At 46.0% G+C, this 24,150-nt stretch overlaps 1 protein-coding gene across 1 annotated transcript in view; it reads left to right on the top strand.

The window, feature by feature from the left end:
- CycD (cyclin D) overlaps nt 1–24,150 on the top strand; it is a 34,783-nt gene that overhangs the window by 1,747 nt on the left and 8,886 nt on the right. Inside the window, exon 2 of the mRNA XM_011500053.1 lies at nt 3,854–4,069. Within this exon, the coding sequence (XP_011498355.1) occupies nt 3,854–4,069 (216 nt within the window). The remainder of the gene's footprint in view (nt 1–3,853; nt 4,070–24,150) is intronic.

The following is a 24,150-nucleotide window of genomic DNA, read 5'->3' as shown; positions in this document are numbered from 1 at the left end:
GGATGATTACGAAGTGTCCCCCGCCCCGAGGCTATTGAACCCCGGTTACGCGAGTCAGAAACTCACTCGCGGATAGTGCGTGCACGTGTACGCACTCGAAAGCCGACGTCTCTCTATCTATCTGCCTCTGCCACACTGCCCGTAGCCCCCTCATGCCCTCATGCTCGCACACTGCCGCCTGCCTACGCATTCAAAGCGCTGCTGTCTCTCTGCTTGCTTTTTGACAATAATATGTAGCCTCGAGAAGAAATAAAATTTGTAACCCCCACCCCCGTCGGTCCATGTCACCGCGAACACTGCTCCTTTTCCCCGCTAGCGCCACAACTTACGACGTTCCGTAGTTTGTGTAAATTTTTTTATTTCTTTCTTTCTTTCTTTCTTTCTTTCTTTCTTTCTTTCTTTCTTTCTTTCTTTCTTTCTTTCTTTCTTTCTTTCTTTCTTTCTTTCTTTCTTTCTTTCTTTCTTTCTTTCTTTCTTTCTTTCTTTCTTTCTTTCTTTCTTTCTTTCTTTCTTTCTTTCTTTCTTTCTTTCTTTCTTTCTGCCATCCTCATCCTTTCTTCCCGACTTCCTTTCTTTCTTTCTTCCTTCCTTCCTTCCTTCCTTCCCGACATCCTTTCTTCCCGACTTCCTTTCTTTCTTTCTTCCTTCCTTCCTTCCTTCCTTCCCGACATCCTTTCTTCCCGACTTCCTTTCTTTCTTTCTTCCTTCCTTCCTTCCTTCCTTCCCGACATCCTTTCTTCCCGACTTCCTTTCTTTCTTTCTTCCTTCCTTCCTTCAATTTTGTCCTTGATGCAGTCGGTCGGCTCGTTCTAGTCAGTAGACGATAATTTACCGCTTTCTACACCGACACATGCAAATCCGACGAACCATACCCGTTGCTCCTGGTAATTAATATAGATTATTTATCTAAGACGGGCCCGGGCAATTAAAGAAAAATATTTACCGTACGTGCGCTGCTGTAGGCGCTTTTTATTTCGGACAACTTCTTTTATGTTTCACCGACTATTGATGAATATCGATGCCCGACCCAAACAAGATTTATATACCTTATATTACCTTATATTCGCTATCATTATTAATATGACATTTATTTTCATAAAAGTAAATTATTGACCCGGACTTTTGTGTAGACGGCTTTTTAAAACAAATTTCAATGTTCGTCATTCCCGGTACTCTAAATGCTCCTTCCTGCATTATATTCGGTCTGAACTATAAAAGCCAAGCATTCTCGGTCCGTCATTTTCACGGTAAAGGAATATACAGCGAAGCTTAAGTATTCTCAAATGTAAATTCACGTTTTCGTCGTGAATTCCGCATACCGAATAATCCAGTTACCACTTTCTTTTTACCATGAAAAATTCCCCTACCGAAAATACAAATAGAAATCTTCATTTAGCTATTTTATTGCGAATTATTTATTAGTAGAATATGTAGAATAAGTAGAATATGTACGTACGTAGCGTAAGTAGAATTAATTCGACTGAGACTCGTCGTTCAGTTCGTAAAATTTAAATCAATTCGAGTGAGCCAGCGAGCGAGTAAGTGAGTGAGTAAGTGATTGAATGAGAACGACAGAGAGCAAGACAAAGACTTTATAGTACACATGCAATGGCATACTTACACAGCTTAAACTGGATGCGTCTCGTGGAAATTACATATGTTGCCGGTCTGTCTACGTCCTCTTTCTTCCTCTTTTCTCTTTTCGTTCTCAGTGTTTCTATCTTTTTTTTTTATTGCCTTAAAAACCTTTCGCATTCTATCTCTACTTGTACGTCTTTCTCTCTAGCACATTTATTTCTTCTCCTATCTCACTCGCTCTCGCTCTCCTCTATCGAGCGCTCGATATTTTTTCGTCCTGCACTGCGAAACACTCTTATACGTTTAGTAAAAGTTGTCCGATTGTTAATTGCAATTCTTTAATGCAAGTTTGCTCTAATGTTTCGCATGTTTCGAGTAACATTCAATGCGAATGCATATTTGTAAATCGTAAGATTATGATAAATCCAACTACTCGTCATCGATTATTAATAAAATATTAGCCTTTACCGTTAAATGTTAACAGCCATTTAAAGATTGTATAAGACATGACAAAATCAATTAGTGTAACAATTATTTTGTTTTGATAAAAGCGAGGACATTAGTATTGGGAATTGTAGAATGAAAAATAAATCGTCCAACAAGTTTTGCAAACCACATCATCAAAAAAAATTATCCCCGATCGATCGGCATATTAGTTGCAACATTATAATAAAAGCTGTGACCGCACCGCATAAATTATTCTCGAAAACCAGTCTTCGAAATTCCCGAAAAAGAAGATGAGGCATAAAAAAATAATCGCATTTTTTAATGCCAAAGACCGAAATTAATTTCTGGAACAGAATCTACTCCCCGATTTCTGCTCTTCTTTATTTTTTATGCTTTCCTCTTTCTCCTTTCGCGAACGCACACGCGCGCACAGACAGACCATAAACGCGCACGCACACACTCATCCGCCGAAATTCACAGCGTTTACGCAACACTCTACTACATTGAAAGAGCAAACGCGAGGAAGAAAGAGAGAGGCAGCGAGTGAGTGAGATAGATAGATAGATAGATAGATAGATAGATAGATAGATGGATAGATAGATAGATAGATAGATAGATAGATAGAGAGAGAGAGAGAGAGAGAGTGAGTGAGTGAGTGAGTGAGTGAGTGAGTGAGTGAGTAATTACAGTGCCGGCACAGGGCGTTTGTAAGAGTGACCTTGACGTGCCGCGCGAGACAGACAGATACGTGGTTCTCTGGAATAGAGAGAAGCGTAAAGAAGGATGCGGGAGAGTGAGCGAGTGAGAGAAAATGGGAGGAAGATAGCGCGTCTGGTGTACACACATACGCATGCGCTACACATAAGCGCAAAACCCGATTGCCGCAGTGGCCTCCCGTTTCGAATGCCTTATCTCGGGCGAATCGGGATTTGGATTGTCCGACAAAAATGTCGGGCATTACGCGTATTAGCTAATGCCCGTGCATTAGCCATTGCAGCTTTCGAAAAATTCGTAGCGACCAACATCCTAATCGTCCCGACACCGTTTATTCGTCATTCCTGGCTTTATCAAAACTGCCGGTTGCCAGACACCATCCTCTCCATCTGAGAGGATATCACGGCTCTATAGAATATTTTTCGGTGCTCGATTAGCGAATATTCAAGGTATTACGGGTGCGCGTGTCATTTCCCCGTCGGCATTGCAAGCAGAAAAGTTACGCGAGAGTACGGCCCCCCGACCCACGGTTCGGGCCCGAGCAGAGCGGTATTTGTAAGCGCACACCTGGCGATATCTAGTGCAAAATTGCCGTCGGGTATAATCGAGTCTAGGTGAACAGGGGCAGGCAAGAATTGCTGTGATACTCGAGAAAGCAAAGAGAGCGAGACAATAGCGGAAAAGAGCAGGAGAGGTAGGCTACATTGATCGAGAGGAAACGCATTCGCCCGTTCTTTGCTTCTTTCCTTCCTTCCTTCCTTCCTGCTTGCCTAACTGCCTGCCTGGCCTACTTGCTGCCTGACCTCCTGTCTGCCGTCTTCCTTCCTCCAGCGTTTGAACGCACATTGCGGCTGGATTTTTCTCGCACGACGATGGCAACGCGCTCACTTCCTGCCCTGTGCGTCGCCCATATGTCGTCCGAGGTCCCCGCCTCCCTCTCTCTCCCTCTCCCCCCTCCCCTTCCCAGTTCATCTGTGAAATATACACATACGCACGCGTGGGTGGACCCGCGCCCTTACGGTTTTTTTACTCGATCCCCCTCCCCCCGTCCAACGAAACATTCGAAGCCTTTTTTCACGTTAGGCCTTTTCTTTTATGTGTCGTCATCGACCAGGTATGCGAGGAGAAAAAGTGCCAGGAGGAGGTGTTTCCGCTGTCGATGAACTACGTGGACAGGTTCCTCAGCATCTGCCCCATCAGGAAGTCGCAGCTACAGCTACTCGGGACCGCCTGCCTCTTGCTCGCCTCGAAGCTCAGGGAGCCAAGGCCCCTCTCAGCCAACGTTCTCGTCTTCTACACCGACAACTCCATCACGCTCGATGACCTCTGGGTGAGTAGTCAAGACCACCCGATCTTACCTTACCTGCCCGACTTACTACTATGTTACCTGGGCCCGACCCATTAGCCGAGAGTTTACGCGCAAAGAAGCCCAAGAGAGAAAGAGAGCGAGAGAGAGAGAGAGAGAGAGAAAGAGAGAAAGAGAGCCTATTTTGCATTTTGTTCTGGGGCCCGAGTCGCCAGCCTTCGCAAATTAACGTCGTCGCCCCCTTAGATAGTAAGAGGCTGTCTATTAAAATAATGTCCGATGTTCCAATTGATCCGGGAAATTTTACTCTCCGGCGGTATCCACTTACATTTTTGTCCCCTCATTTAAATATAATTCCAATCGTCGTTGGCCAAACCCTTGTTATTAAGAACACGATGATATTCCCTTTGATATAGAAATTTGAAAAATGCCATTACCGTGTGCAATATAACAAACGCAGATGTAACGAGCAGCTTTTAATTAATTTTACTCCATCCTTCTCGCTCAAAATTCACTCGCAAATACGCAGTCTGGTTAATAAAATATCCTAATTGTTATAAATAGGTAAAATAAGAGGGAACGGGAGCGAGAGCGAGCTATGGGGATAGAGGAGTTAATTTAATGTAAATCTTGAAATTCAATCGATGGATTAAAAATAGAATGCCTTTATTCGTTTCGCTTGGGCATTAATAATTTTGGTAAACATCAATATCGCTAATATAATTATTGATAATTATATGATAATGTAAATATCTCATATAATTATTATTTCCAAATACAAGATTTAAATATTAAGCTTTAAACGACAAGCGAGAGATTTTTAAGAATTTTTTCATTATCCGGGAGCTGAGAGTATCGGAAACAATTTGATCTTTGGTAATGTTGAATACATTCACCGCATCTCTCCCAAATCGAATGCATACGGCATGCGCATATGCGCATCCTTTTTGTATAAATGACAATGTTAGAAAAGTTGGAGTAACAAAATGCACCCAATACGAATCCATTCATCATACACATTTCAGAAGGCATACAATTCCCTAAGCATCTCATTGACGGCGAAAAATATTCCAAGTCGATAACAATAGCTTTCGACGTTTCATTGTATTGTGCTGTGATTATTTTTGAGGCCGAATGAATTTACTTATACCTTTAAAAGCAGATCATCCCAATGTAAGTCCGGTAAGTTTTATCGGATTCTAGGGAAAATAATGTACTATTACAATTCGTACCGCGTTCACGGCTTCTTCTGTCCTATTCTATGTCAGAAAATAGAAACTTGATTTTGTGAATAGAGATATTTGTGGATTTATATTGAACGTGGATACTCTGATTTTCTAGAATTACAAATTGATTCATATCCGTAGTCATCGCTTTACTTGTTTTCTAATTTTGTATCCCCTCCCCCTCTCCCTTTCATTATTTCCCACCACACTCCCCTCCCCTGTCCTCGCCACCTCTCATTTACGTATTATCATAGTTGGATATTCAGTAATTAACCGATGCACCGTAATTTTTAATTCTAACGATACGATTGCGAGCTCACTAGGAACTTATAGCTGTAAAATGTATAGTAATTCATTGTAAGGTTGCGATGTAAAACTGCGATCAACCACCACCACCACGTGCTACGGGAATTGATCAAAATAGAAGGTTATAATTTGCAAGTCCGTTAGGAAAGGCGATCCATCCGTTTTGACTAGAACAATGGAATTGGATTTGGGTAAAGCGAGAAATTTGGCGAAACTCGTTAGCATTTTTCGGCGGTTGCCCTATTGAATTTACAAGAGTAATTTCAATCGCCGTAAGTCGGTCACCCGTACACAATCATCGGATCTTCATTTCTCCCCTCTAATCGCGCATATTCAATGTAACTGCTAATTCATGAGAGCCACGGGACTCGCGCATTCACGAGACTTGTTACGGGACTTTACCGAGATAATGGGGACAATACTTCCCTCTTTTCTGTCTTATTCTGCCTAGCTGTAATCGACGGAACACGAGGGTCGGTCGGCGGTCAAGACTTTGTACGCAGCCCGATAAGCTTGAATTTCGAACGATACGACGCAGGGGCTTTTTCAGGATAAAATAAAGACATTTCGGCGCGAGCGTGGCAGGGGAGATTAGAGTGACTTGGCAGATACCAGCAAAAATACGTCTGCTGTGCACAAACGCGCAATCGCTGATATTAACTAACTAAATGTAGTACTGTTAGCTACGGGCTTGTGCAATGCCGATAATAAGTTCGTTAAATTCCGGTGCCCATAACGGCTGAAACAACTGTGTAAAGTGGCGCATGTCTACGGTGGATTGTAGCGTTCTATTAAAATTCTAATCCACGACCGAGCTAGAGGAAGAAGGAACGCCAAGTTCGAGAAAATCCACGTGCGCAACACGAGTTCCTTGTCTGCAGTTGCTCGACATGTCCGGGAACGCACGCGTGCGTACACACAGACAGAACCCGTACCCTCGTATTCGGCGAGGACGCGCGCATAAGTGGCGCGGGATCGTAACGAACCGTGATGACGTAGCTGTTAGCGCGCGTGGAACTATTTCAAGAGGCTCCGCGTCCCGTCGTCATCTTCTTCGTAATCGCCGTACTTGCCGTCAATATCGTCTTCGTTGTCGTTGTCGTCGTCGTCTACGTCTTCGTCTTCGTCTTCGTTGTCGTTGTCGTTGTCGTTGTCGTTGTCGTCGTCGTCGTCGTCGTCGTCGTCGTCGTCGTCGTCGTCGTCGTCGTCGTCGTCGTCGTCGTCGTCGTCGTCGTCGTCGTCGTCGTCGTCGTCGTCGTCGTCGTCGTCGTCGTCGTCGTCGTCATCGTTGGCGGTGGTGGCGGCGGTGGCAACGGCAGCGGCGACGGCAGCTACGGCTGAGAGCGACACAAACGAGAGGAGAAATCAAGTGGCAGATAAATGGCTTTGTAGCCGTAACCCCGCGAGGTCGCCGACGCGCGTGTCGTGGCGATTTTTGTTTTTTCCTTCTTCTTCTTCTTTCCTTCGCTTCGTCGAATCGCTGCGTCTAGCTAATTCGCTGGATAAGTGGCATTTCTCGTACTCACGAGTCGCGCTAACGCTTTAGCTGTCTTTTACAGCGTAATTCAACCCGCTGATTTACACGATGCCAAGATAAACGAATGTCGGCACTACGCCGGAAACGGAAAGCGAGGCGCGAATTCATCGTGAATAAGCGCCTCCAATACAAATATGGAGTAAGGGTGGGATGAGGTGGGCCAAAAAATGGCCTGTAGTCGGCGAGAAATGTCTGAAAAGTTTTAGAACGCATTGCTACAGCTTTTGTTTTACTTTTATTACTACTCTACTTCAATTATAACTACTACTGCTACTATTATTACTACTACTACTTCGGTTACTACCACTACCACTACCACTACCACTACCACTACCACTACTACTACTACTACTACTACTACTACTACTACTACTACTACTACTATCACCACTACTGCCGCTACTACCATCGCTGTTACTACTACGACTGCTGCTGCTACTACTATTACTATTACTGTGGCTACATTGGAATTCGATTGGCGAATGATTTATCGCTGCGACGCGAAGGCACGAATTGTTTAGACGTGTTAGCCGAGTTCGCGGAGCAGGTCAGAAGGCGGCGATAACCCTCCGGGAGTCGCAAGCCCTCGTCGCGTGACAAAGGTACGATTGTCTTGGGCGACTTTTCGGGGACCGCCGAGAATTTGGTGGTCTTTTAGGGGAGAGGAGAAGCATTGCGTGAATCGCTGGGATTCCTAGTCGATAGAATGAAGGAAATGAAGGAAGGGAACGATGACGATGACGATCACGATGACGATGAAGATCACGATGACGATGACGATGACGATGATGACGATGATGACGATGATGACGATGATGACGACGAGGACGACGAGGACGACGACGACGACGACGACGACGACGACGACGACGACGACGACGACGACGACGACGACGACGACGACGACGACGACGACGACGACGACGACGACGACGACGACGACGACGACGACGACGACGACGACGACGACGACGACGACGACGACGACGACGACGACGACGACGACGACGACGACGACGACGACGACGACGACGACGACGACGACGACGACGACGACGACGACGACGACGACGACGACGACGACGACGACGACGACGACGACGACGACGACGACGACGACGACGACGACGACGACGACGACGACGACGACGACGACGACGACGACGACGACGACGACGACGACGACGACGACGACGACGACGACGACGACGACGACGACGACGACGACGACGACGACGACGACGACGACGACGACGACGACGACGACGACGACGACGACGACGACGACGACGACGACGACGACGACGACGACGACGACGACGACGACGACGACGACGACGACGACGACGACGACGACGACGACGACGACGACGACGACGACGACGACGACGACGACGACGACGACGACGACGACGACGACGACGACAAAGACGACAAAGACGACAAAGAGGAGTAAAAGTGGATATTCCTCCAGGCCCCTGACCCAACCCGTTCTATATGCTTGACCGTCACTCGCCTCGACATTACCAACGTGCAACGATAAAGGCCAACTGTATATAATAACAAATGGCCGACAGAGACGAAAAGGCGACTAGCGTACTCGGAAATGTGCGCAACTCTCTCGGTGCGCGTAACTTTACGATAAGCGTCAAGACTTTTATATTATAAGGAGAGAGGTGGAGGCCTTTCGACGAGCTGTCTCTAGCCGTCTACTAGCCGATGAAGAGTAGTACTCGAGTTCTAGGAGCACAAGTAGCTTATCGGCATCCGAGGAATACTTTCGTAAATATATCGGGAAAATCGAGTAATTCCGAGTAATTTATATCTGCGTAAGCAGCTTTTCCGCGTACAACTGCCGATAATTACACAACCATCGGCTCGGGGGGGGGGGGGGGACGTTCTCCCCAATTATTGACCGATGCATGAATCATGCTCCATTGATACATAAATGACTTGACGGCGATGGGTTGCTGCGCAGCCTTAACGACCGGAAACCCGCCACCCCCGCCGCCTGCAACACACCCGTTTCGTGATTTTATGAATAATCGTTTCCCTGCGTGAATGTAGTTTGCCAGGATTGGCTGTGTGCCGTCTCGTCTAGCGGCGCTTGAAACCCAATACACGTAACAAATTGTTGGTAAATTGGCGCCCGAGAAGCGCTCATCGCTTGCTTCCCGACTACCGATTACTTCGGCGCGGATTCGTTTACGTGATGGATTTCGAGCGCTAGTCACCACGGGACAAACAGGAGGAGCCGAGAATGCATCACCGGTGTGTGGCACACACACGCGAACGGGGTCGGAACAGTGCCGGGCGAGCCATTTTCCAACAACTGTGTGACTTGGGTAAAAGCGGGAGGAGAGCGCATTGTTGGCCCTGCCATAGGAGGATGCGCCTGCGAGCGAGCCCAGGGGGATCGTGTCCGAGGGCTAGGAAAATTGATTTCAATTTTGATGGCTTGCGGATTTTATAGTGTCCCGGGGGTTCAGCATTGTTGGGAAACAAATCATTTGTCCGCATTCGTTATTCGGTACATAATGTATTACATATTGAATATCGTATTAAAATTATTTTAAGAAAACTGATGAACGCTCGGCTCGTGAAAGCCCGTGTGTAACGAAGGCTTATCGCTTTCCTCGCGGCATTGTTGCACCGAGGACCCGATATTTGTTTACAATAACAAAAACGTAAAATATAACGCCCCGCTGCCAATAACAGCTAGACGACGTTTGATTTACGTTATGTTTATACGCGTGTTTATGTATGCGGGGAACAGTATAGCGGGGAAAACAAAATCTCTAGCTTAGGCATATAAATTCATAACCAAATTACTCGTGAACAGATGAAGGGGTTGTTGGCTTTGCGGAGGGTCGTCATTGTCTCCTTTTCCTTTATCCCCCCCCCCTCCCCCCTCCTCCTCCAATCACTCTATCTCTATCTAAAGCTGGAGCAGTTATTCAAAAAGTCGGATAGTCTGAAAATCATCGGCATAGTAAAGGGACGTGACGACGCCCTTTCTGCTCACCTGGCATTCTCCTAATGGCTCGCACAAAAATCGAAAGAGCAGCAAGCAGCGGCAAGCAGCAGCAGCAGCAGCAGCAGCAGCAGCAGCAGAATAAAATTGAATTAGTAAAGTCGTCGCGCCGTATCCTGGCACTTCATCTTTCCACGTGAAAAACGAAATAAATAACCGAGGCCGCCTGCAGTCATCGATATCGGCGCGCGTCTGCACGCGTCCAACACCTGCTCTCGTCCCGGCGGCCGACGTCCGTCTATGGCTTTATGTTAAAAAGAAAAGAGGAAAAAAAGAGCAAACTCGCGTCATGTGCCGTCGACTTGGTGGTATCTTTCTCCCGCATATCGGTTGGGTTGGCCGCGCACGCGTTATGAACGGAGCCGCCAATGCGTGATACGCTTCTCGTCGATGCTTCTTTTTTTACGCCGGACCCCCCCCCCCTCCTCCTCCACCTGCCTCATCGGACTTTTCTCGCCTCACCGACTTTGCTCGCGCTCCTCGTCAAAGCAATAATAAACCCAACGATTTTCTTTTTATCACCGGCAATGACGATCGAGGCGAGAAAGGTGCGCCGCCCGAGCCCAACCAACAACGAGACTCCGAGCGGCTCTCCGAGTTCATTGCACACTATCTCATTATCGCGCAATTTCTTCATTTGAGAAAGTGGTGGTGGGGGCGAGAGGACTCCAGGAGATCTGAGATCTGAGATCTGAGATCTGAGATCGGCATCGCGCAAGCATCTTAATAGTCGCCGGCTGTTCGCGTGGCACGCGTGCAACGCACGTCGCGAAAGGGGGAAGCAGGTGAGACTTCCGCACATCGGATGGCAAGAGAGAGTGTGAAGATAGAATGAGCGAGAGTGAGCGAGAGGAACGTGGAGCGTGGAGCGTGGAGCGTGGAGCGTGGAACGTGGAGCGTGGGCCAGGTGCGGTGTCATACTCGGGCCTACACCGGGCGAGGAGGCCCTTCTCTTTAATGTGGCAGCTGCAACTGCACAGGAAAAGCCCTCGTCTGCGTCGGCAACGCGTACCCATCGGCTTTCCTATCCCTATCCGTGGTGAGCGTCGTCAACGGGGGTGGGCAGAGACAGAAGATCGACCGATGACTCGCTGACACGAAATAACTCGTTGCTCCGGCCCAGCCTCGTCATGATGCTAGTCAAAATTGCACTGGCACGGGTCCCCCGAGTCCCTTCGCCCCAAGGTCGCGCAAGCTGCTGTCGATGCAATTGCGCGGAGCTCCGTGGGGGGTGGGTTGTATCAGGAAGCGCTTAACTAGTCCTTCCTCTAGTGCCAGGAGGCTTGGGAGGCGTACGGTGTAGCAGTGGATTGATTGGGGCGTAGCGGGGGACAGGTGAGACAATAAAACTATTCGCGTTTGGCATATAGTTTTGCGCCGCGCGTGGTTGACTTCGTGAATTATGGCCGTGGCGAAACGTCGCCTGATATTGATTTTCGGCCGTAAAGTGCCTGCTCAACGAGCCGCGTAAACGAGAAAAGCGCATTGGGCTCCGATGGTTAATGAGCCGATGACGTTCGTTGGCGTTTAGCGGGACGGTGCCGTCGGGGAATGGTTGGCGGTGGCGGCCGGCGTGGCGAGGCGGGGAGGAACCGCGACATACGTCAGCGGCACGAGTTATGGAAAAGACCGGGAGGAGAGGAGGGCGAGCGTGACAGGACAGCGGTCGGGTATAGGGAAGGAGGGAAGTGAAAGCTGGCGCACCGGCTAGAAATCGGTAATGGGCAGGAACCACCTGCGCGCTTCCCTGCATCCGCCGCTACACTCTGCAATTAACGGAACGGCACACGACCCCGAGGAGCGCGTTGCATACGTTTTCGCCGTCAGCTCCAAATTGGCAGAGGGAGGCACAAACACCGGTGTTGGCGCGCTTTCCACCTGCTCGTGCCGATCTCTTTTTTTCCAGTGGCGGCGATGGTGGTGCCGGCCCTGGTAGCGATTCAACTTCTTCCTCCGCCTTCTCGGTCAGCGGCCCGCCGTCTTGGATCCCGTATGTAGGTGCATAATAACAGGAGATCGCCGGCCGCGCACGGGCCAACAGATGTTGCAACCTGTTGCCCCGATGCCACCATCTCCTCCGCCTTCTCCGGCGTCCTTTTCCTCACCTCTCCCTTCCGCTTACGTTGCGTGCACCTTGCCGAGAGCATCTGTCGGCTCGCTCGTCGTCGTGCTTTTTTCAAAGCTTCAAGCCCTCTGAAAGTCGCGAGCTGCGCGTGGATGCACGTCCCGCCGAGGACTTTTACGACCTGGCGAATCACCTGGAGGATTTTTTTCTCTCCCCCGAGCGTCAGCCGCCTAAACACCGTTTCTCTCTCCCCGACGCGCGGGATTTCTCTTATTCAGGGATGCCAGGGTTTACGCTTGCTTATATATATATATATATATATATATATATATATACCTTTCTCTCTCTTTCTCTATCTTTCGCTCTCTCTCTCTCTCTCTATCTCTCTCTCTCGCTCTCCTCTCGGGGTCTTACGTACGGACAGGGCAGCGACGTGCTAGGAGGGTAGTGGGTCTGTCGTGCCGCTAGGATGCCGGAGGGGTGGAACCTTTTACGAGGTGTGACATATGGCAAAAGGAAACTCCGATCCTTAGGTATGGGGTTTTTTTTTTCTTTTTTTCTTTTTTATACGAATTGTCTCCGATTAAAGCGTGATGGCATTTAATGTGTTACTCGTAATGTTTGTTGGAAACGTAAAAAATGAACTAGAAGCGCTCTCCTTTTTCAAAGCCTCTTTTCTCTGTTTACCCTAACATTGGCCATTTTTTTCCAGAAAATTTTTAAGCCATGTCCCAAAAAAGAAAAAAAAAAGAATAACCGAGGATGCTGTATCATCTATCCCCATCTATTGTAATGCAGGGAACATGTGCTTCACTAATTAAATAACGGGACAAAGAAACGAGAGCTCCACGAGTCCGCGACCTTATTGTTGAAATATACTTTCACCCCATTTCTCAATCATTTCTCAACGATAGAATCATAGGTATTGGTATTGTTATAAATATCGTCGAGCGGGCTTAAACGTGGTTTAACTATCGATATGAGGATGCGGAGGAGGAGGATAGTTGTAGCAGCAGCAGCCGTTTCCTCTCTTAGGAGCGCCGCATCTCTTCATCGACGGGAAGAAGTTCCGCTGCTGCCCATCTGGTGGTGCCGCGCCGTTATATCGAAGCTTGACTATGACGGGGTCGGGAAGAACAACGTGGAGCAGAATCGGCGACTTTCTATAGGCAGCCGAATCTCGGTCGTTCCGGATGTATTCCACACGTGGGCTGCGATTTGCGAAATGCTAGAGCAGGTAGACGTTTGAAGCTGTGTATTTTTTCTCAGCTTCTCTTTTCCTCTCCAGGCCGGTTGCCGCTTCTCTCGTTTAATCTCTCTCTCTCTCTCTCTCTCTCTCTCTCTCTCTCTTTCTTTCACTCTCGTTCCCTCTCGTTCCCTCATTTATTTTACCTTCCTTTTCATCCTTTCGCTCTCGACGTATGGCGTGAGAGTCCGCGGTCGGCTTGTGGGACAGGAGGAGGTATCGTTAGCCTTTTTTCTGTCCTTCATGATTTATCATTACCTCTTTTCTACGGCGTTTATAGCACCCTCTCGACTCGACCATGCCGAGGAGAGGAGAACCTTCTCGTAATTCCTTTGTGATAAGTTTTCGAAAGACTCAAAGAATCCGCGCTCCGAGTTCTCGGATTTGCAAATTCGGTCCGTAGATTTTCTTCATTTCACGAGGTGCCGGGAGCGAGGAGGACAATTAACGCCGTCCCTCGCCGAGTAATGAGCACATGTTATTTACCCTATTTACGTAAGGAAGTGTCACCGAGCCGGATCCGTTAATTTTAAACCTTTCGTACGTTAGGCACGAGAACGCCAACGAGAGCCAGCGCAGGTAAAGATTAATGTCGGGCTACTTAAATATGTAAAATTCAGGTTTCAAAATAGGATGTAGTTGACAAAGATACTTTTAATCTTTCGTCTTTGATGTCATTAAATTTCATATTAACCGTTTCCTCTTTATCCCTGCATTTTCATTTTTCTACAAACAAATATTTATATATGTATGTATTTATATATTAAAATCTCGTCGAGATAGAATTAAAAATTTCAATTAACTGGCAAAGTTTTGTGGGTCGTAAAATCAACCGAACTACTTTCTAATTCGTTGAAAACTCAAGCAAATTCATAATTGCTATTCGTCATCTTTACGAGTCAACAGTTAGTTCTAATAGATCGGCGTACTTCAAAAAAAAAAAAAAAAAATGCCAAAAACGTGTCCCACCCTCCATCGATCATACGTACCTTAGAAACTCGTCGATTTGACGCCCATAACGAGAGATGTGAAATATATATATAAAACTTCGATTAAGTAGTATTTCCCGTTGAAGCAACGAGGTGTAACGTCACGTAGATGTGGCGTCGTATCTCAAAACGTGAAACTCGCCTTCTTAAAAAGCTTATCTCCCTTGGGCTCGTCTCATTTAATATTGGCCTGTATCAATCAACGTTATTCTTCGCCGTCGTCGTTCCTTCCTTTTATATATATATATGTTTTTTTTTTCAATTCTCATATAACGATCCTCTTGACGCATATACGTTATATTTAGGCCGTTCGTTAAATCTCGAAATTTATTAAGTATTTTGCTCGAAAATTGCAATTTTATCAGCGACGTTGTAATAGGGAAATTGTCTGCGACGAAATTATGCAGGACATCACTGCACGACGTTACAATGCCATTAGAAATTATTCGGAATAACTGATTTACCGGAATTGTATCGGGATAGAACATACGGTGTGCCTCGCGAGGGTTGAAAAGTTAAATAAAAGAGAGAAAAGCTAATGGCTTTTGGGCTGGTAATGATAGGCGCAGTGAGTAAACAGAATGAATAAACTGTTGGGGTATTGTAAGAGGAGAGGGTCTCGAGGATCGGGATATTAAACATCCTCGCTATATAAAGTCCATTAATAAACAAAAAGAAATGATGTAGTCGTGAGAGTGTGATGAGGAGGTGGAGGAGGTGGAGGATGAGGAGGAGGAGGAATGGGAAAATAGAGGAAACCGGGAATAAGAAAAGGCAGGATAGAGAATGGGGAACACATGCGCAGAGGGTGAGCCCCATTAGAGTGCTTAAAAAAGGAGGAGAGACGTCGTTGAATGGCTCGGTACGTCGTTGGCTCGCTACCCTGCGCTACTACTAATGAAAGGCCGACATTCGTAAGGCCTTATTGTCGCATTTCGCTGGTCAATGGGCCCCAAGAGCGACAAGGACGGCAACTATATTGGCAGCAGCCTCCCCGAGCGCTCTCTTTCCTTCTAGGAACTGTCCTTGTGGGACATCTGCTCCGTTTGCCAAGGTTCCTCTTCCTCTCCTTCCCTCATTCTCGCTCTCTCTCTCTCTCTCTCTCTCTCTCTCTCTCTCTCTCTCTCTCTCTCTTTCTCGCCTCTTCCCCTCGTATGAAAGTCGTGCAAGCGCGTCTACGGGGTGAAAGCAACTTACCAGTGCCGCTGCTGCTGCTTTCTCACACACGCAGGGGCGCGAGAATCCGGTGGACCGAGATGGTCGCACGCTGGTCATGGGGTTACTCACTTGGCTCAAGATGCCCTGGGAGAGTAGCGCTAGGGAGAGGAGGGGACAGGTTTTCCAAGGAGAGTTGGATCGGCCAACCGATTAAACGCCCTTTTTAATACAACCGATGGGGTTGATTTAGTGCGGGTCCCTTTATTTATAGGGCATGCTTTTAAGAAATTTTGTAAACTCGCCCGAGGCACTTGACCATCAATTATATCCTAATGGAAAGCCACTATAAGACTCTTTATACCTCGTGCCGCTACTTATCACGAGCAGACATATTTCTTAACGAATTTCACCTTGATCTGTTCACGCTAGCCATACGATTTGTGAATTATCAAGACTTAATTAATTAATAATTGTCCGTTTGCTCGATAGATAGTAGAGTACAAAGTTTTTATTATTTTTTTTTTTTTTTTTTTTTTTTTTTTTTTTTTTTTTTTGTTGCTAATAATAACTTTAATCTTTTTTTTAATAATAACGTGGGTAAATAATTTGTGAGTGGTTTTGTAGTAAAATTGGTGGTATGTGGTAAGCAAGGGAAGAAAGTAGGTTCATTAGGTAAAACTGTATGCTGGCATTTTGTATGTCGATGGAATGTTTCATTCATATTTTTGCCTTCGAATTTAGTATAGAGAAAAGTTACGTAAGTGGACTGATTATATAACTGATAACATTCAGTTGCCACATTTTTATTATTAATGCAAAAGTAGTATCGCCCTAACGACTAGCTCCAAAAATTAAGAGAAAGAAAAGATTGAGAGAGAGAGAGAGAGAGAGAGAGAGCGAGCGAGCGAGCGAGCGAGGGAGCGAAAGGTTCGAAAAAATGAGGCTACCCAGTATTTCAAATTGACGCAATACTTGGGACCGATTCGTGCTTTGGAATGTGCTACAGTATCCACTATTGGGTCCTCATCCTTCTCCTGGTTGGGGAATAGTTATATATATACATATATAGGCATAATACATTTTTTTCTTTATTTTCGTTCGGAATTGTAAAACACCTTACTCACAGGCGCCGACGCCGCCTTGTTTTTTTCTAAGCAAGATCGCGAGCACATTTTATGCCTACCCCACTCCTCATTCTTCTTTCACTATATCAGAGTGAGCGCGCGCCTATAAGTAAGTAAGAGAGAGAGAGAGAGAGAGTGGGTGAGTCGGCTTTTGCCCAGATAAATCGGATTTCGCTTCTTGGAAGTCGCTGCTGCCAGGTATAAGAGCGAGCGAGAGAGGAGAATGCCCGACTCTATTGTCCGGTATCCATCCTCCGTTCGTATTTTCGACTCTCCCCACCCATACCCCCGTGGGTCCCACGCACACGCGCGCGCAAACACACACACAAAATCTCTCTCTTTAATTCTCTCTCTCTCTCTCTCTCTCTCTCTCTCTCTCTCTCTCTCTTTCACCGACTATGTATCTATCTATCTATTTATCTATTTATCTATCTATCCATCTACCTCATTAGGCTGTGTATGTTTACCTACATACCGAATCCTTACCGACCTTTCAGAAAAGTTTTGGCTATTTCAAAGCCGCACAAAGGTTACATTGCTAATGGCTAAAATAAATGGGCGCGCGTGTATTTAAAGGGATAAGAGAGTATACGGATGCAAGGCAAATTATCAAGGTCAGAAATGCCTTTAAACCTCTATTCTTCTTTGGCTTTTTGATAAGTTACTCACTCAATTTATTTAAAGTACCCGTAGCTTATTAACAAAATTAGCTACAGATGTAATAACTTTTTCCGCCCTGCCTTGCACAAGACATAGGCAAATTAAGAAATTGTAATAAAATGCTATTTTTATCGAACGGAAATTCAATTAGGAATGTCTCTCTCTCTCTCTCTCTCTCTCTCTCTCTCTCTCTCTTTCACCGACTATGTATCTATCTATCTATTTATCTATTTATCTATCTATCCATCTACCTCATTAGGCTGTGTATGTTTACCTACATACCGAATCCTTACCGACCTTTCAGAAAAGTTTTGGCTATTTCAAAGCCGCACAAAGGTTACATTGCTAATGGCTAAAATAAATGGGCGCGCGTGTATTTAAAGGGATAAGAGAGTATACGGATGCAAGGCAAATTATCAAGGTCAGAAATGCCTTTAAACCTCTATTCTTCTTTGGCTTTTTGATAAGTTACTCACTCAATTTATTTAAAGTACCCGTAGCTTATTAACAAAATTAGCTACAGATGTAATAACTTTTTCCGCCCTGCCTTGCACAAGACATAGGCAAATTAAGAAATTGTAATAAAATGCTATTTTTATCGAACGGAAATTCAATTAGGAATCTCTCTCTCTCTCTCTCTCTCTCTCTCTCTCTCTCTTTCTACAGTTTATTCAAAATTTTATATTCTATAAATTTGCGTTTCGAAATCAACGTTGTCAACGGATCGACGATTAGCAAAAGTATTTTCAGAACTTTTATAAATAATCTGCGATTTATATATCACTTTCATAAAATAACAAATTCGTAATCAAATCAGCTGTTTATGAAATGCCATGAAGCTATATTCAATTAAATTCGAGGAGTGTTCGAAGCATTTTTATATTCATTAACAAGCATTTGCCATGGATGAACTAATCGATAAATAATAAGCGCTTCGGGACACGTGATCTCGTCACTTTCTATTATGCAAAGATAACGTCACAATTAAAATGATTAGCGCCACCTTTTTCATTTTCGCTTCATAATAATAATCCAAGTTGGCGTTAAACGCTCGTCATTTACTGGGAATTCGCCGGCCATTCACCGGGCATTTACAAATCATTAAAATGGGAAACAAACTCGTGCAGCCTCTCGATCCGTTACGGTATCTCCTGTTATCGGACCACTGGGCAACGAATTATGCGTCGGCCGCGAAAACAAGACGAAAAGTACCCGGGAACCCGGCTAGATGAGTGTGGTGTCCTGCTTTATATTCCCGGCTGCTAATAAACCACGCAGCTTGAATAATAAACGCGGCGAAGGGTCAAAGTGAGAGAGACAGAGTGGTAGTATGAGGTGGTCCGCGGTGAGGGGGACGGTGGAGAGAGCGGGAGAGCGGGAGAGAGAGAGAGAGAGAGAGAGAGAGCGAGTGAGTGAGCGAGTGAGCGAGTGAGCGAGATGAGGTGGTTAGGTGGGGGACTACATTATACACGAAATTAGTGGGATCTACTTTCGGTGAAATCGGCCGCCTCCGAATGGCGCTCCTTTATTCGATTGTCGTTTACCCAGAAAATCGGCGTGAAAGCCCTGTTTAATAACTCAGCAGCGGAAGGTATATTGTACCTAGCCTAGCGATTATTCACCCGGCCATTCTAAAGTTAATTAAATAATGATACATTCCAACCTTTGTTGCGCTATGAGCACAATATTTGCTTTCAATTTGCAAGTAAAATCGATAATTGCTCGAATCCGCGGCAAGTTTTTACAACCGCCATAAAGTGCGCGGCCGAGCTCACTTTATTACGCGCATTACTCGCCTCCGAAAGCTCATTGGGCTTCCCTCCCACGCGCAAGTCTCACCGACACTAGTGCCACGTATATATAAGGGCTACTGCTGCTCGGGCGCATACTTATATATATATATATATATATATATACTATGGGATGAGAAATCGGAAACGAAATCGGCGATGGACGACGGGCGCTCGCCTGCGCGCACTCGTTAATGTTTTCAATGTACCCTCTCACGCGTCCTGCAATAAAGGACCATCGCAGGGCTTTTATCTCCAATGAGTATAACGAGCTGCGAGAAGGACGATGAGAAGACGTTGACACGAGACCATAATGTACCGTCGCTCCAATCAAAGGGTGTCCGTTTTCGAAATACGTAATACTTAGGTTTATAGGTAGTAAACATTTATTACTTAAGCCAGGGATGCTATCCCGACATTCCCTGACTTTTAATTCCTGCCCATCATCGTTTTGCTGCTCGTCATTGTTTTGTCAGCGCGATCGAGATGAAATTAAACGAGGACATAAATTACGGTAAAGCGGCAGTGTTTGTTGAATTTGATCGTCGCTTTCTGGTTGTACTTGTTAATTTACCATCGCTGCGATAATTGAAATGTTTCATAAATAAAGTATATGGGATAATCGTTACCATTCTTCTTCCTCTTCTTTTTTTTCTTCTTCTAGTCGACATTATCGTCGTTATCATTATTATCGTTATTATCATTATCATTATTATCATCATCATCATCATCATCATCATCATCATCATCATCATCATCATCATCATCATCATCATCATCATCATCATCATCATCATCATCATCATCATCATCATCATCATCATCATCATCATCATCATCATCATCATCATCATCATCATCATCATCATCATCATCATCATCATCATCATCATCATCATCATCATCATCATCATCATCATCATCATCATCATCATCATCATCATCATCATCATCATCATCATCATCATCATCATCATCATCATCATCATCATCATCATCATCATCATCATCATCATCATCATCATCATCATCATCATCATCATCATCATCATCATCATCATCATCATCATCATCATCATCATCATCATCATCATCATCATCATCATCATCATCATCATCATCATCATCATCATCATCATCATCATCATCATCATCATCATCATCATCATCATCATCATCATCATCATCATCATCATCATCATCATCATCATCATCATCATCATCATCATCATCATCATCATCATCATCATCATCATCATCATCATCATCATCATTATTATTATTATTATTATTATTATTATTATTATTATTATTATTATTATTATTATTATTATTATTATTATTCTGTAAAACGTTTAAAGGAGAGTTAAATTTTGCCCGTCACATTGTGCCGGAATTGCAACGTCGCTTGCCGCCGAATGAAAAAAACGAATAGATAAAAGACGATAGTAAAAAATATGATTCATCCGACGAAATGAATGCCATTTGGTGCGCCAGGAATATATAAAGCATTGTAAGCAGACTAACGGGCGATTAATTGCCTCGAGTTGCAAAGGTCCGTGTGAAGTGATCCCCGAAAGTGCTGTTAATAAACGTAAATCACCGTTTTCTGATTCGCATTCTCGTTACGAGAGCGCCGTGCCTTTCCCCGCGTGTGGCAGCTCCGCAACAATGGCGCCACAATGACTATTAGTATAAAATTTTCTCCTTCAAACGTAGATTACCAATCGAGACGCTCGAAAACGCAATAATCCGGTATATCACAACGTAATCTTCTCACGTAAGCCGTATCTTGCCTCTAAATAAAGCTCGAAGCGCAGCCACGTAATTTATCTGGTGGGGCGAGGAGGAATTTTTTCGCGCATCTCCTCTCCAAGTACCGGGCCATTTTTAATTTTGCGTCATCTATCAGCATCGTCGGCGTTGAGCGATGGAGGCGACGGTGGCGGCGGCATCGGCACGAAGGCCATCATTAACGGCCAACACACGCCTTTTATCACAGTTTTTCGCCCTCACGGATGCCGTAGACGTAATATCGTGGTGATAATAGTAGTTGTGGTAAGAGCGGTAGTAATGGTTTTGAAGTAAGAGTAGTGTAGTAGTGGTGATAGTAGTAGTAGTAGCAGCAGCAGCAGCAGCAGCAGCAGCAGCAGCAGCAGAAGTAGTAGTAGTAGTAGTAGTAGTAGTAGTAGTAGTAGTAGTAGTAGTAGTAGTAGTAGTAGTAGTAGTAGTAGTAGTAGTAGTAGTAGTAGTAGTAGTAGTAGTAGTAGTAGTAGCAGCAGCGGTGGTGTTAGCTGTAGTAGGAGTACTACAGAGCCACGCCGCGGCGGCGTAATAGGGAAGGTGGGAGTAAGAGAGAAAACGCCGTCGGGAGAACGGATTCAAGGTGATTCGAGCTGTCGGTCGGTCGGTCGGTCGGCCGGCCGGCCGGCCTCGGGCAAATATAAAAGGCTGCCGCGCAAACTTGAACTCGACCGTGCGCGCATAAAGCCAGTCGCCGATCGTCTTCGTTGGTAAATAAGGCGGAAGATTCGGTTTATGGAAATGAGGCTTTCCCGGTATCCCTGGCGACTTTGCGGCTCGCTTTCACGTCTTGCCTTTCATATAGGCGTAAAACGTCGCCGGCGCGCGCAGGCCTTATTTTAGGGAATGCTACTTCGTAAAACTCGTTTGTTATTCGATGCCGGCGGTGGCCCATAATAAAGCCATAAAATCATGTTTACTTAAAGTCATTAAATAGTGGCCCATTATTATTAGATAATTCGTGTGTAGTTGCGAGAATCGGATTAATCGGGGAAACGGTAAATTAAGCCGCGGTCGTTAAAAATGAAAACAGAGTTGGTGCGCGCCGGCCGGACGATCGTTTAAAAGACTAAGGCCTTTGGGCTGATAAGGAAAGGCGTTATACAAATTAATTCTCATTACAATGCCAACGTTGAAGCTGATACCGATCATGCGATTGGAAAGCGAGGCGATAATAATTGCCAGATGGATAAATAGTGGCCGCCCCGTAGTCATGGGAAGTCGCGCGCGTGTGGAAAAGCACTGGTAGTCGGCAACGCGCGATCGGGAAAAGACAGTGTTCTGCTATGATCGGCAAGAGTGCGTTGTGTTGGCAGATTGCCGAGAGGCCGTCAAACCGAAAATTATGGCTCGCATACGGTAATCCGAGGGAGAGGGCAGGTGTGCATAAGCTGAATAATCTCGCGAAAATATCGTGCGAGCTGTTGGCTGGCTCCCCAACGTATTTTTGACGTCGAAAGCAATGAAATGTGCGCATAAAGGAGCGGCCGCGAGGGTAGGGACATAGAGAGAGAGAGAGAGAGAGAGAGAATGAGAGAGAAAGCAAGCGCGAATCATTGGCACTCGGGGCCCCTCTCGCAATTCCCGCGACGCTACACAACACTGTATCGAGATGTATAAGATTATCAAGCGAGCGCGAGTAGTACGCGACACGCGTGATTCGTGCGCGCGCGCACTCGCGCTCGCACACTTACACGTACACGTCGATAGAGAGAAGGAGAGACTCGGGAGAAGCACAGTTGGGAGCTCTCACCGAGGCAAAGCCAAGCGTGACAAGCGAGTACACTACCTTCCCCCATTTTCTGAGCTCACCTTTTCTCCTTTATTTTTGCGCGCGCGCGCGCGCGCGTATCCTCAGTGTACGCGCCTCTTTGTTTCATTCAGTAAGTCGTAGTACGCCGTGCGCACTCTTCCGTAACAACGGCTACTACGACTACGATGATAACGGCTACTACGAGGATGACGACGATGACGACGACGACGACGACGACACGCTCTTTTTGCCATGAGGCCTTTTCTTTTTCCCCCCCCCCCCCCATCCCACCATCCCCCGCCCATCGTCCACCTTCCCCTTTCCCCATTCTTTTCATTCGCCTTCTCCTTCTCTATCACCATCTTCTATTACTTCTCGTTCATTTCATCGAGATTGAGACCTTGTCGCTTTTCACCATCGCGTTTCTATATGTATATTGGCTTGCAAGTGTTGGAAATCAAAAATAGGTGATGCGCAGCCGTGGGGTCCCCTCGTTCGAATATACGAAATTGAGAATTTGTAGGAATGACAGCATATCGCGCATCGTCGCCACCATTCGCTTTTATTGCTTAAACATTCAATAAGCGCAGATTTATGGTCGAACGAGGGTCGCGATCAGTGGCTTTTATCAACACGAAATACAATATACGAGAGTTTTATAATTCTTACGCTTACTATTTCATGTAAAGAACGAGATAAGACGGCTGCGTAAGTAATTGCTTATAGTCGTCCCAATATCAATTATAAGCATTGGGAAAGAAATACATTGGCGTGGGGTAAGGAGGAAGAGTTGCCGAAGGTGGAGGCAAAAGTCAATAAGGAAGGAGCGAGCGGGAGGGAGGGAATAAGTGTGGTGGGTAGCAGTGGTAGCGAGTTGCTGTTGCTGTTGCTGCTGCTGCTGCTGCTGCTGCTACTGGGGTACGTTGGAATTGTCGCAGATTACAGCCATCAACGTCGTCAACGTCGTCGTTGTTCGTTTCTTTTCGCAATTTGCACACGACTGCACACATTGGAGCGAAGGAGCTGTTTGTTGTTGCTGCTGCTCCCGTTTTCAAAGCTAGAAACGCACCTTCGATTCACATACATTTCATCCGTTTGGGGTGGCTAACCAGTTTTGCAAATGCGCCCGCAGACCCGGTGCCACGTAGTTTTTTACAATACGCGACGCGCCCCGGGAATGCTATACCCCAAATTCGCCCTCCCCGAACTACGCGTTCCGAGAAGACCTCTGGCGCCTTTTAAGACCAAGAAGTACAAAGGACCGAGAGGGGCGCAATGGGAGAAGGCTTTTCTTTGGCTGAGAGAGAGAGAGAGAGAGAGAGAGAGAGAGAGAGCGAATGAACTTGAACTCTCTAGCCTCGTTGGAAACAATCGATATATGGTTGGCTCGCGCGACGTGTACACAATTCCGACC

Source organism: Ceratosolen solmsi, unplaced genomic scaffold (assembly GCF_000503995.2).
Source record: "Ceratosolen solmsi marchali unplaced genomic scaffold, CerSol_1.0 scaffold41, whole genome shotgun sequence".
Taxonomy (NCBI): Eukaryota; Metazoa; Arthropoda; class Insecta; order Hymenoptera; family Agaonidae; genus Ceratosolen; species Ceratosolen solmsi.
Note: the sequence above shows the minus strand (reverse complement) of the source record. Positions and strands in the feature narration are given on the sequence as shown.